At 37.4% G+C, this 15,110-nt stretch overlaps 1 protein-coding gene across 1 annotated transcript; it reads right to left on the bottom strand.

Annotated features, from left to right (window-relative positions):
- Positions 1–696: 696 nt before the first annotated feature.
- On the bottom strand, positions 697–3,903 carry LOC125261880 (T-cell ecto-ADP-ribosyltransferase 1-like). Its single transcript, XM_048180442.1, has 3 exons — positions 3,309–3,903; positions 3,024–3,119; positions 697–2,946 (listed from the first exon to the last, which is right to left on the bottom strand). The coding sequence occupies exons 2-3, from the start codon at positions 3,072–3,074 to the stop codon at positions 2,188–2,190; spliced, it is 810 nt and encodes a 269-aa protein (XP_048036399.1). The 5' UTR covers positions 3,075–3,119; positions 3,309–3,903; the 3' UTR covers positions 697–2,187.
- Positions 3,904–15,110: the final 11,207 nt, after the last annotated feature.

Below are 15,110 nucleotides of genomic sequence, written 5' to 3'. Positions count from 1 at the left end.
ATGTCTTAATTTATGTTCTGAAGATGAACAAAAGTCTTATGGATGTATGAAGACATGGGTGTAAGTAATTACTGACAGAGTTTTCATTTTTTGGTGAACTGGCCCTTTAATTAAGCTCTGTTTTTGTCATGACACTGCAGAAAAATCCCTTTCATCAATTATGCAATAAAAATACTGATAGCATTCAAGAGTATAAGTACACACATCCATATTCCAAACTTTATATAACGAGAACAAAACTGATTGATTATTGACAATCATTAAAACAAATAGTGCACCACACACATTTTGCAGTTTCAAGACATTTGTCTGATGCAATAGCATGCTGATAGTGGTCTAGGGCAGGGGTTCCTGGAGCTCACAGAGCTGAACACACCTTCTCCAGGGCAGAGTCTCTCAACGCTGGTCCTCAAGGACCCTCAACACTGCACATTTAGGGTACATTCGTTCAACAACAACATACTAAAACAAAAAGGCTTAGTTATTTTACAGTTAGTCATTTTACATATATGTAATTTACTTTCATTTTACTTTAAAAGAAAAACAATTATATATAAAATATTTTTAAATGTATTATGTGTGATGTTTTAGAGATAAGGGAAGTTTTTCATCTCAAATATTTCAACATCACAAGATAATGTTGTGAATCCATAATTTTTGATTTATGTTCCCACTGTAACACGCAAACACAAGATGTTTTGTTTATCAAAGAGATTTATTGAGATTTATTTGGTTGACAGAAGTTGAAACTGACTAAAAAAATAAATAAATTAAGCACAGTAATTTTTCTGAAGTTTACCATGTGAAACTAACTGTGCAATCAGACAAAATAATGTTGTGACTCAATAAAGCAAGACAGAAACATACAGTATCTACAGGTTAACACACAACAAAATAATGTTAAAATTGTTACACGTTACAGAAAGCAACTAGTTTTTCATTGTTGGATTCTCCTGCACAGTTCAGATCGCTTATTTTTCTATAGCTGTTCAAAGAAACACAATGTCACATCAGAGATCCTGAACTGATGAACATGGTTATATCATGTAATTTTAAAGCACTGTACTTTGTTGTTCCTTTCAAGTAAAGCCAAGTCAATGTCTCTAGTTACAGGGGTTCGAGGAAATGATTTCATTTGAGTACAAAACTCAAAGAAGCTCTCGTGAACCATGCAGAAGAGTTTGGCGACAGAGATATTAGACCTGGCTTCAGGATGATCAACAAAGAACATGTTAGGATTCTGCTTTTCTTTCGACCTTAAATTAATGTACAAACATAAATTCTAGACATTTTGCAGAACAAACTCTTAATGGCCTCTCTAGGCCAAAGAAATGCACTCAGATGTGTATAACTACTGAAGGGGAAAAATTCCATTAATTTTGGCAAAAATTTGACCTCATTATAATATTTGTCGATGAACCGGCTACTTGAAAACCCTAAAACTGATTATGTGACAGCTGGCTTAAAAATGCCTTTAAATCAAAGAATATATGTGGGCTCTAACTAAATATATATATATTTTTTACAGATGGTAATGTTACATCCGTTGCACAGTTGTCTTTTTATTAAAACAATTTCTTGTTTGCATGTCCTCAACTCAAGCTCAACACTTTACCCTAAAAATACCAACAAACTCTAATACATTTATTTAGACAATTATTCTCCCTGTGCAAAGCCTTATTCTCCAAAAGAAAACCTTTTCCTAGTTTCCCTAATGCTGGTTTAACACAACAGAATATAAAAAATAATTAATAGTCATAGACAGTGTAAATTAAAGTAAAATTGTTTAATCAAGTAAATAAAACAAAACAAATTTATTTTTCAGTGCATACAGCTCTGGAATAGTAAATGATGACAGAATTTTAATTTTTGATTGAACTGTATCTTTAATCACTAGAAAATGACAAAATCACACACAAGAGTTGTAGCTGAGTTCAGCAGTTACATGTGAAAATTGGAAAACTTGATTTTAAAAAGACATTGATTTGATAAACACAGCAAATGACAGTTTTGTACAAAACTGTTATATTTAGAAACCTTTTTTGTTACCAAACTGATGCTTTTATCAGTTTGGTAACTCTTTTTTTTTTTTTTCTTTTTCTTTTTTTTTTACTTAAACCTTTTAAAGCTTGATTATTATTTAGAATTAATCAATCTATTAAATCTTATAATTAACAGAAGCACCTTTTAATATGAATAAAGATTTAAAGATTTGTCCTTTTGTGCAACCGCACAGTTCAGGTTACTCATTTTTTTATTCTTTTTCAAAGTGAACACAGTCTCACACCAGAGATTTTTGTCATCTTTTCTTGTCCTGACTTTAGTGACTTTAAACATCTCATAAGGTGGAATCAGCACCTCTTCCTCATTAGGAAACGCAGAGTATTTTGTCACATCAGCACCTTCACAAGTTTCGATTTCAAAACAAGATTTCCTTCCAAAATTCTGTGCACTTTCACGACTAGAAGAGGAAGATACAAACGAGCCGAAACGAACCTCTGTGTTCAGAACATTCTCTTTAAATTTAACATCAGTGCCACGATAAGTTGAAAGACATTTATTTTTTTGTTCTGTTTTGCTCTTCAGAATCTGTATCGCTTCAGTTAACAGAAAGTAAAGTGAATACCATTTGTAATTTTTGTTTCTGTACCGTTCTTTACCAATACGACTGTCAGAATTGAAGTCTTTGTATATTTCACTGTGTACATCATCACTGTACACAAAAATGGCAATTTCATGATTCTCTGACAAGATATCATATGGGGGCTTGACTGAAGCTTTTCCTCTATTCCAAGCTTTTTTAAAATCAGGTGAAGTATTGAGTTCATTCTCTAGATACTTTGTCTCCACGTCCTTTTTCATGTTCTTTCTACAGCCGTCATATTGGTCATCGACAGAATTCAGTGCCTTATCCAGTATATATATCTTGTCGTCATCTCTGTGATCCTGCAGCGACAGGAATCATAATGATCGCATCATCATCAGTGTTCATGTCTGTAATATTCATACTAGAACACACTTACCCGTCCTAGAGCAGATGAAATGAGAAGAAGAGCTTCAATGATCAGCAGCATCTTGATTCAGTCAAATCCCTCAGATGATCCAGTGAAAAACAGATGCTGAAAGACCAATAAAAGGGTTTAACAAATACAAAACACATCACTGCAATTGCAATATGCTGCACAATTAAACCATTACACAATACAAAACTATTTTACACACCATCATCAACAACAATAATAACAAATGCAACAAGAAGACATAACAGTTACGATAAAACAACATGTCAGAGTAATCTTTTACTTTACCTTAATTGTCTTTACGTGGTTGTCTTTTTGTAAGGTTCTTCAGGAGCAATGATGAGAAAAGAAGTGCATCCAGCCTGATGACAACAGCAGTTTTTAAACCAAAAGATGAGGAAGTTTGCTTTTTTCCCCTTCTTTTAATATTGCATAAAAGTGTGTGCGTTAGATCATGATGCATGGACCATCTAAATAGCACAGTCATCTAATTACTAAATCTTATAAAGGTCTGGTCTGTGTGGTTTCACACGGGACAAACTTTTTCTGTATTTGCATAAAAGTACTTAGGATTAATTTGCCAGCTTGTACAACTATTAAAAATGTAATTCCTTTCTCAGGTCCTCTTTTATTACATAATGCAATGAGATATATTTAGGTTTTCTGAAAATTTCAGCATTTGGATGTGAAACTGCACTCATGCATAATCTGTTCTTAAATAAACATGTTTTTGGTTACCTTTAGGCCGGGGTGCCTAAACCTGCAAATGTCCGGCAGAGATTAACTGCAAACCTAAGTAAACACACCTAAACCAGTTAATCAAGGTCCTCAGACTAATTACACAGCGAAAACCCCAGTGTTAAACTCCTGCTCTTAAAGATGCCATTGAATTGAAAATTGAATTTACCTCGGCATAGTTGAATAACAAGAGTTCAGTACATGGAAATGACATACAGTGAGTCTCAAACTCCATTGTTTCCTCCTTCTTATGTAAATCTCATTTGTTTAAAAGACCTCTGAAGAACAGGCGAATCTCAACATAACACTGACTGTTACGTAACAGTCGGGATCATTAATATGTACGCCCCCAATATTTGCATATGCCAGCCCATGATGGAGGCATTAGACAAGGGCAGCCAGTATTAACGTCTGGATCTGTGCACAGCTGAATCATCAGACTAGGTAAGAAAGCAAGAACAATAGCGAAAAATGGCAGATAGAGCAATAATAACTGACTGATCCATGATGTCATGATATTTTTGGTGATATTTGTAAATTGTCTTTCTAAATGTTTTGTTAGCATGTTGCTAATGTGCTGTTAAATGTGGTTAAAGTTACCATCGTTTCTTACTGTATTCACGGAGACAAGAGCCATCGCTATTTTCATTATTAAACACTTGCAGTCTGTATAATTCATAAACACAACTTCATTCTTTATAAATCTCTCCAACAGTGTGTAATGTTAGCTTTAGCCACGGAACACTATCAAACTCATTCAGAATCAAATGTAAACATCCAAATAAATACTATACTTATGCGATTAGACATGCTGCATGACGAACACTTTGTAAAGATCCATTTTGAGAGTTATATTAGCTGTTTGTTTATGCAGTGATAGAGTCGAGACCTCGGGAGGGGGCGGACAGCGAGCAATTTAAAGGGGCCGCAGCATGAATCGGTGCATAGTTAATGATGCCCCAAAATAGGCAGTTAAAAAAAATCAATAAAAAAAAAATCTATGGGGTATTTTGAGCTGCAACTTCACAGACACATTCAGGGGACACCTTAGACTTATATTACATCTTGTGAAAGAACGTTTGATGGCACCTTTAAAAAGCAGAATCACTGAAAGAAAGAGTCTATTTAAGTCACTATTATTGTGATCGGTGTTTACTATAGTTGAGCTCTGGACACTTTTTTTTTTATGATTTAGACACACATCAAGGCATCAAGAATCAGTACATGAATCTCAACAATGGTGATAATCAAAAAGCATTTTGCAGTATATTTTGGGTGCACCAATCAAAAGTCCCAGCATGCATTGCTGTGTAGAAACTTACAGGAAAGTGTTTTGGAGCTGGGTTGGAGTTAAATATATATATATATATATATATATATATATATATATATATATATATATTAGAAATGCTCTAATGTAACGGCCAATAAGCGGTATCGGCCGATAAAAGCTATTAATTGAGTAGCACTTTATTTTACAGAACATGTACTTTTCTGGTAAACATAGATTAATTCTGTTGTACATACAGGTAAAAGAGTGGTAACACAAGGTACTTACCTGACATGTATGTACATGGAAACTAATAAGAAACACTGGTGTACTTTCCAGTGATACATACATGGTAATTACTTTGTACCTATAGACAAGTGTGGGTAATAACAGACACTTACTTATAGTGCCCGTATATGATAACTAACAGACACATCACTGTACTTACTCAAAAGAGCCAAATGAAGAGCAAGTAGACTATCAGGCAAAATGATTCGAAATAAATTGAACAGAAGCAGTTAAACAGCAGGTAGGAAAAATAAAACAGGGCGAAGACCATAGCAGTTATGCAAACCGCATTATGAAAGCAGCGGAAGCTGCAAGACTTGATAAACACTCAACTACACGGTTAGTTCGCACTTGTACTGGCCATGCAATTACAGCCGAGGCCTTAGAAAAGTCCAGAGAACTCACAGGTACAGAGGATAAGTATGCCCAATGGAAAAAGGATTTGATAGAAGCCCAAAAAGATGGGGTGCCAATTTTGAGTATGTGGCTTTCGATAGAAGCCGACGTCCCTCATGAAGATAAAATCAGATTGTTACGAGAAGTGGGCAGAAGTTTACCTGGAGGACACACTTTAGCCACAATACTGAATAATGCTAGTAGTAAAGAAATCCAAAATACGTTAGCAGTATATGACCTTACTACACAGCACGTAAAGACCAAAAAAGTAAGACCTCAGAATAAATGAAGAACAGAACAGGGAGTGTATACAGGTTATCGTAGTAAACCCTTTAAATCTAAAAAAGGAGATCAGAAAAAATATAATACTTGATTTCAGAGTAGACAGAGTGGGCCTAGCCCATCGAATAGGAATAATCAAAGCCAGAAAAACTGGGGAACAGGAAAACCCAGAATAATGAATAAAACAGTTACACCTGTTAAGAGTAGTTATATTCCAGAGGAAAATGGGCCCATGTGGCTCCAGAAGAAAGAAAGAAAATAAAAGAAAAAAGGACAAATGGAGCGTATAACACAAAGAAAGTAAGAGGAAATAGGGTATTGAGCAATAATGTTTTTGAAAATGAACACAGAAGAAACAAGAAGCTAAAGACACAGCTGTAGTTTCTGCAAAATAGGATGAGGAAGGCCTACTGAAGAAGAATCTCTGTGATCCTCGTGTAAAAGAGGAGTCAGATCAGTTGTTTTTGGATATATCAGGAATTAAATATTTGATTGACACAGAGTGGAGATATCAACAACAGTAGAGCCTATAGAACAGACTGGAATTATCCATGTCCAATCATATACCTGGCATAAAAATGATCTCAGGTGCTGAAAACTTGACCTTAAGAAAATCTTAAGACTAAAAGAAGTGAATCAAAAGGAAGAATTATCTAGAATGGAAAAAGGAATGATAGGATCAAAATTGGCAAAAGCAGAAATTAAAGGTGCCATCGAATGTTTTTTTACAAGATGTAATATAAGTCTAAGGTGTCCCCTGAATGTGTCTGTGAAGTTTCAGCTCAAAATACCCCATAGATTTTTTTTTAATAAATTTTTTTAACTGCCTATTTTGGGGCATCATTAGAAATGCGCCGATTCAGGTTGCGGTCCCTTTAAATCGCGCGCTTGCCTTAAACAGTGCATAAACAAAGTTTACACAGCTAACATAACCCTCAAAATGGATCTTTACAAAGTGTTCGTCATGCATACTGGAGCAAGTGGTAGCCAGTGCAGAGAGATGAAGAGAGGCGTGACGTGGGCTCTTTTGGGCTCGTTACAGACGAGACGTGCTGCAGTGTTCTGAATCTTTGTAGAGGCTTGATTGCGCATGATGGCAGTCCAGCCAGAAGATTTGCAGTAATCAAGCCTAGAAATGACCAGAGCCTGGACGAGAAGTTGTGTTGCATGTTCTGTTAGAAAGGGCCTGATTTTCCTGATGTTGTATAGTGCAAATCTGCATGACCGAGCTGTCTTTGCAATGTGGTCTTTGAAGGTCAGTTGGTCATCAAGGATGGTGCATCTTGGTCACTCCAAGATTTCTGACCGAATTTGATGGGGTAATTCAGGATGTACCTAGCTGGATGCTGAAATCATGATTTAGAGTCGGATTGGCAGGGAAGACGAGAAGCTCAGTCTTTGCCAGTTTGAGTTGCAGATGATGTTCTTTCATCCATGCCGAGATGTCAGACAGCTTGAGATTCGTGCAGCTACTGTGGGATCATCTGGTTGGAATGAAAGGAAGAGTTGTGTGTCATCAGCATAGCAATGGTAGGAGAAACCATGTGCCTGTATGATGGGACCAAGTGATGTAGTGTAAATGGAGAAGAGGAGGGGTCCAAGAACTGAACCCTGAGGAACACCCGTGGTCATTTGATGAGCTTTGGATACCTCCCCTCTCCAGGCAACTCTGAAAGACCTGTGAGATAGGATTCAAACCAGAGAAGTGGAAGGATCTAATGATTCACTGTGTCAAAGGCAGCAGAATGAGAACTGATGATTTGGAATTAGCCTTTGCAATTTGCAAGGATTCAGTGACTGACAACAGTGCAGTCTCAGTCGAGTGGCCACTCTTGAAGTCAGATTAAGTGACATCCAAGTGGTTGCTCTGTGAGAGGAAAGATGACACCTGGTTGAAAACAACTTGTTCAAGTGTTTTTGCTATGAATGGTAGGAGAGAAACAGGTCTGTAGCTGTCTACAAGAGACGTGTTTAATGCGGGTTTCTTAAGCAGTGGGGTTACCCGAGCCTGCTTGAATGTGTTAGGGAAAGTGCCAGTGTGGAGAGATGTGTTGACGATGTGTGTCAGTGCTGGTAAAAGTGTAGGAGCGATGGCTTGTAGAAGGTGTGAGGGGATGGGATCTGGAGGGCAGGTGGTGGGATGACTGGAGAGGAGAAGTTTGGATACTTCTGTCTCACTGAGGGGGGAGAATGAAGAGAGGAGGTGTGTGGCTGTGTGTGTGGTTGGTCTGAGTTCCTGTGTGTGTGGAGCGGAGAACTGACTGCTGATGGTAGATGTTTTGTCAGTGAAAAAGTTAGCAAAATTATCAGCAGTTAGAGATGAGGTGGGTGGAGGTGGAGGGGGACAGTGGAGAGAATTGAATGTTTTGAAAAGTGAGCGTGTGTTTGAGGCACTGTTGATTTTGTTGTGGAAATAGGAAGATTTAGCAGCATGAATTTCAGCAGAAAAGGATGAGAGCAGAGATTGATAGCTACTTAGGTCAGATTGGTCTTTTGATTTGTGCCATTTCCTCTCTGCAGCCCTGAGTTTGGTCCGATGTTCACGAAGAACATCAGATAACCAGGGATTAGAGGGAGTGGCACCTGCAGGCCTGGATGACAGAGGACAGATACTATCTAGAGAAGAAGTTAATGTGGAACATAATGTGTCTGTTGTTGTATTCACATCCAGAGATGAGAATTGTGAGGGTGAGGGAAGGGAGGATGAAACAGCAGAGGAAAGATGAGAAGAAGAAAGAGAGCGCAGGTTTCGTCTCAAGGTAACTGGTAGAGGGGTTGGTGGTGAACAAATGGGGAGTTGTAGATTAAAACTAATGAAGAAATGATCGGAGATGTGCAGAGGTTTTACCAAAATGTTGTCAGTGATGCAGTTGCGTGTGTAAATGAGGTCAAGTTGGTTGACAGATTTGTATGTAATTGAGGTAATGAGCCGATTGAGATCGAATGAAGCTACAAGAGAGAGGATGTCCAAAACATAAGCCTTCTCTAGATGAATGTTGAAATCGCCAAAAACTACAAGTGGGGTACCATCCTCTGGGAATGAGGACAGCAGCATGTCCAGTTCCTCTACAAAGATACCCAGATGGCCTGGGGGGCGATAAATTACTACGATACGGATTTTGACAGGAATTGAGATTGTAATAGCATGAAACTCAAATGAATTGTTGTTGCAAAGAGAGGAATGAGTGGAGTATTTCCAATTGTCAGAAATGAGAAGTCCTGTGCCCCCACCCCTCCCAGACTGGCGCGGGAAAGTATAGTTATAGTATGAGAGAAAGTATAGTTGTTAGAGAGAGCAGCAGGGGTTGCTGAGTCCTCTGGACGAATCCAGGTCTCAGTCAGGCCCAAGATATTAAGAGAAGAATTAGCAGCAAAGGCTGGAATGAAGTCAGCTTTGTTCACTGCTGACTGACAATTCCATAGACCCAATTTATTTTTATTCAGGTTAGTGAAAAATATGCACATAAAATTGAAGGAGGAATACATAAACCCCAAAGACAATATCCTATTAATAAGAAAAGATGGGAAGAATTGACACAAACAATAAAGGAGCTTGAGGAGCAAGGGATAATACAAGAAATCAAAGGTGCCGTAACTAATAGTCCGATACGATTAGTCCCCAAACCAGATGGAATGTTTAGATTAGTGGCCAATTTCAAGGCATTGAATAGAGTGACAAAGCCAGACAGATGGTACTTAATGCAATCAAGTCCGGAAAATACCTCTCCAAGATTGACCTAGCAAACGGTTTTTGGTCAATACCGCTAGATAAAGAGAGCCAGGGAAAAAAAATGAATTTACAGTAGGGAATAAACATTATGTATATGAATTCCCCGGTACATTTTCAGGCAACAATTATGGACATAATGCAGGGACTACAACTAGAAATCTATGTAGATTATGTTCTTATTGTTTCAGAAAATGAGGAAGAACATGTAAAAGTGGTAAAGGAAGTACTGCAAAAGATTGCAACATCAGGTTTAAAGCTAAACATAAAGAAAACACAATTGATGACAGATGTTTTGGAATTTTTAGGATTTTGGATTACTGCAGGTAATAGAGGAGTTACCCAATCGATGAAAGAAAAAAATAAACCAGCTAAAAAAGCCAGAGACAGTAAGGGAGGTTCAACAAATGATGGGATTGATGGGATATGTTTGTGACATTATTCCAGAATATAGTCAAATGTCAAAACCAATTTATTCCATTATAAAAGGGGGAATATTGAACTGGGGAAGTGCAGCAGATGAGTCATTGCAGAAACTGAAACAAGCCATTTTAAACTCAGGTCAACTCGAAGGTAGAGTAGATGACAAAAATCTGGAGTTAGACCTGTCAATAGATCCTATTGGATACCAATTAATAGCAAGGAATGAAGGAAGTAATATGCCAATAAGAATAATTACAGGAACATGGGAAAACCCAGAGAAAAAGTTTACACCAATTAAAAAGTAAAAGATATCCAGAATTGAAGGGCCTAGCCAGAGAGAAGTTAATTTATATTAACATTGACGAGCCAGTAATGGCACACTTGAGTAAAAATAAAGTTATGGACAGTAAGGCCCAAACCACAAGATGAGAAAGATGGGGAAACATGCTGTTAGACCCAGACCTCAAATTTAGACACAAAGAACAGAAAAAGCGTTAGAAGAAAAATTAGACTTGGTAAAAAGTACAGTAGTTTATACTGACGGTTCAAAAACTCTGGCACACTGGGGTTCCATAATAAAACATAAAGGCAAGGAGGAAGATAGGAATACTGGCACTATACAAGGAACGGCACAGACCGGAGAAGTTAAAGCCATGTTGGAAGCCATAAAAAAATGGAAAGCGCTAAACATAGAACAGGCGATATTAGTAACAGACAGTAAGTATGTGTTACAAATGCGTTGCTGCAGCAGGGATTAGGCAGATACGGACTTCTACAAGTGCAGGTATTTATTAACCAAGATATCAGAACAGCAAACACATGAACAAGGGCACAGAACTACATCAAGGTAACAACAAGAACGGACAGGGAGTGCAGGGAGTGAGTCCAACTTAAAGGGAGTGCTAATGACAATGAACAGGTGCAGGGAATCCAGGGATGGTGGGAAAGCTGACGAGGTAAGTCCAAAGAGATGAAGAACAGGGAGGATTCTGGGAAATGGAGTCCGGGACAGGCGTGGTTGTAACAGTATGTTGAAAGTTTGGACATCTGGAAAGAAAATGGTTATACAAAGAGTAAAGGGAAGCCAATAGAACACACAGATATTTGGAGAGAGATAGAACACAATATATAAACGGAATGGATCTTACGGTAATCCATCAACCAGGACATAGCAAAGACGAAAATGAAATGGCGCAGGGAAACAACGAAATAGATAGATTAGTCCAAAAGCAAAGAATAGTAGTAATACAAGAAGCAGATATAGAAAAAAAAAAAAATATGGGAAACAGGGGAACAGATTATAGAAAAAAAAAATATGGGAAAAATCTTAAGTGATAATAAAATACATGTTCCAAATTGGAGAAAAATATGAAGTGGTAAGAAAAAATTGTGAGAACTGCATGAGAAAAGGATAACAGAAAACGTAAAAAAATAACTATGGATCCATAACCCCACAAAGAGCTAATGAAGAATGGTCAATGGACATAGCTGGTCCCCTTAATCCTAAAACAAAGTTAGGACATAGATACATATTAGTAGTAACAGATAGTTACACTGGGAAGATTTGGGCTAAAGCTCTGAAAGAAACTAGTGGAAAAACAATAGTTAAAGCAGTTCAAGAATTAATGACAGCCTGGGGAAGGCCTGAAAAAGTGAGAGTCGACAACGGAACTGAAAGCTCTTAAATAGATAGAGAATATGAGAATCAGATTAGGTCCTCAGCAAACAGGAACTGTAAGAATGTGTAGAGGTTCTCCAAAATGGAATAGTGTGGCACATGTAGTATTAACTGATAGTAGTACACAGACACGTACAGAAGAACAATCTGGAGAAGAGACTAGATTGTTAATAAAATATGTAATTAGAGAAGCTAACGGCAGAGGTGATAAAGAAATACATATGCCCCCAGTAGTGACAGAACAATGTCTAGAGGGACTCGTAGCTGGAATAATAGAAATGTCCCAAGAAATTCAAATGACTATAAATCATCTCGTTAAAGACAGAGATCAAGATAAAATAAAAACTTTAAACAGCAAAAAGAGAGGTATGAAGTACAGCCAAGGCTAGCAGAAACTATAAGTAAGATGAAACCAACTGCACCTTGGGAAGACAATCTTGAACCCCAAGAGACAGGAGATCAAGGGTCACAAGAATGGCTGTCAGATTCTATTGAGCAAGACACAACAGAAGAGCGTGCCAGTCAAAGTAGTGAGTCATCAGATAACAATCTTAGAGAAGTAAGGTTATGTAATAAGATGGCATGAGATCTTGAGCTCAGGAGGGTGTAACATCAGATAAAAAACGATTGGCCTGAAGTAAACATCAAAGGAGTAAAATACAAAAACCCAACCAGCAGAGAGAGAGGTAGATCATTAGAACAGAAGTTGGATCGAAAAATAATTTAACCCTCAGGGGTCTGAGGATTTTTGGGGCCCTGGAGAAGTTTTGACATGCCCTGACATTTGTGCTTTTTTCAGTTGTTCATAAACATATTAATGGAAAAAGTGTCATTACACTGTATTCAGCACAAACTAGGCTACAATAATATGTGAGGAACATGTATGTACATGTTTGTGTTTTTGAAGGAATAACGTTTATGCGTGGTTATTGAAAAAACAAAAAACTTAAGTCACTGAAATAAGGCCAAAAAAAGTATATTAAATCTATGTTCATAAGACTTCTAGGTATTGGAGGTTGTAGACTAGAGTTTTTGCTTCAGAATGAAGTAAAAATTATCCTTCCTACTCCTTCATATAAAACAATAGAGAGATTTAAATTTTCTAAGACACTTTTGGTCAAGAAACACAGTATGCGAGGAGGCAGGAATCCTCATGTGTAATGGGTGATTCTCACCTGAGAAGACAAAAGAATTGAATAATAATGACCTAAAATGACTTGCATATTAATGAGGCCTTTCAGTCAGGTAGGCTGTGAAAAAACCCTCTGTGATCATGCTAATAACAGGATTAAAGTCCACTCAGGACAAAAAAAACATGATTTTTGTGATCTCATGCATGCACGTATTATTGCACATGATATGAAGAAAATTTTGTATAGGCCTATGTTAAATTACACTACCAGTCAAAAGATTGAACACATTATAATGTCATTATAATGTTTTTAAAAGAAGTCTCAAGTCTCTAACCAAATAATGGTTTTCTATTTTAATATACTTTCAAATATAATGTATTTCTGTGATGCAAAGCGTCTGAACATTCCTACCTCTAGGGCATTTCATATAGGCTACTATATTTGTTATATTATAGAGCCTAAATGTTGATGTGCAGTTGACAAACTATACATCATTAAAAAGATCTAAGACTCAAGCTTCACATTTTGACTCTTAAAATCTTATATTGACCATAATTTCTTAAAAGCATACACATTTGGAGAAATATTGATGGATTCTCATATGTTTATATCAATTTTCTATACAGAGATAATATTTATTATTCTATATTTATTGTCATTACTATGAGTGCTGGATACTGTGTTTTCATCATTCATACTTGCACCCGGAGGGCGCTCTGCCCCTTTTGTCCACAAATGCCTCAGTAAAAGAAGAGGAATATCATGTGACAATCAAGGAACTAACAGAGGCAAGAGATCGCTAAATATGGCTATTCAAAACACTTTTGAAGACAATAAATACACGATTGAGATGATGAATGCATGTATTGCCTCTGAATTTGCGTCTGAATAGCGCTGGCTCCGTGGGCGTGGCCGCATTAGCGGATAATGAGCTGAATCACGGACTTCTGACATGGCTCTCTTTTCATACAGATTACATAAACACAGAAGGTTTGTTTTCGATTTGACTTACATGTTTTAAAACCTGACATCTTAACGTTTTTTTAGACATAAGTGTAATTTTTTTGTCATTAGTATTCACTAAGTTACAGTTCATTTTCTAAGAACTATCAGATTGGACTTCGTTCAGAGGGAGAGGAGAGATCACGCATCATGTTAGTTTTCTTTATTTTACAAAGAGCACAACATTTTGTTTTTACTCTGAGTGTACACAAATGAAAGAAGATATTCCACAGATTAAAATGGTGTATAACTCTTAATTGTATGTGCAACATTGACGGAGTATTTTGACTCTCTTTCACACTGATAAGAAGAAACCACGGTGGTATCGCCGGCGATACCTTCAGACCTCAGAGTGTTAAGGACACAGCCTAACGTATGGCCAAATGAGGTCAGCTAGTAGATCCCCATCAGACAAAAGTATAGCTAAGGCGGAAGGATGGTCAAAGTCTGGAAAACAGGCTATATTCCAGGAAGGTTATTCCTATGAGGAAGGCAGTTGGAGAAAAGGATAAAATGTTAAAGGCACTTAAAAAAGAAAATAGAGAGTTACAGCGGACGTTACAGGAGTCAGAATCTGAGGATAACATAGACAGTGAGTCAGGTACAGATGGAAGTGACAATTGGGAGGAAGAGCCCAGAGTACAGGCTAGGAGAGTCAGGATTAAATCATCCACACCAGTTCCAGTGCACAGAACAGATCCTAGACATTTCACATTCAATTCCTCAAAAGAGCCAAATGAAGAGCAAATAGACTACCAGGCAAAATGATTCGAAATAAATTGAACAGAAGCAGTTAAACAGCAGGTAGGAAAAATAAAACAGGGCGAAGACCATAGCAGTTATGCAAACCGCATTATGAAAGCAGCGGAAGCTGCAAGACTTGATAAACACTCAACTACACGGTTAGTTCGCACTTGTACTGGCCATGCAATTACAGCCGAGGCCTTAGAAAAGTCCAGACAACTCACAGGTACAAAGGATAAGTATGCCCAATGGAAAAAGGATTTGATAGAAGCCCAAAAAGATGGGGTGCCAATTTTGAGTATGTGGCTTTCGATAGAAGCCGACGTCCCTCATGAAGATAAAATCAGATTGTTACGAGAAGTGGGCAGAAGTTTACCTGGAGGACACACTTTAGTCACAATACTGAATA

Source organism: Megalobrama amblycephala, unplaced genomic scaffold (assembly GCF_018812025.1).
Source record: "Megalobrama amblycephala isolate DHTTF-2021 unplaced genomic scaffold, ASM1881202v1 scaffold518, whole genome shotgun sequence".
NCBI classification, from domain to species: Eukaryota; Metazoa; Chordata; class Actinopteri; order Cypriniformes; family Xenocyprididae; genus Megalobrama; species Megalobrama amblycephala.
Note: the sequence above shows the minus strand (reverse complement) of the source record. Positions and strands in the feature narration are given on the sequence as shown.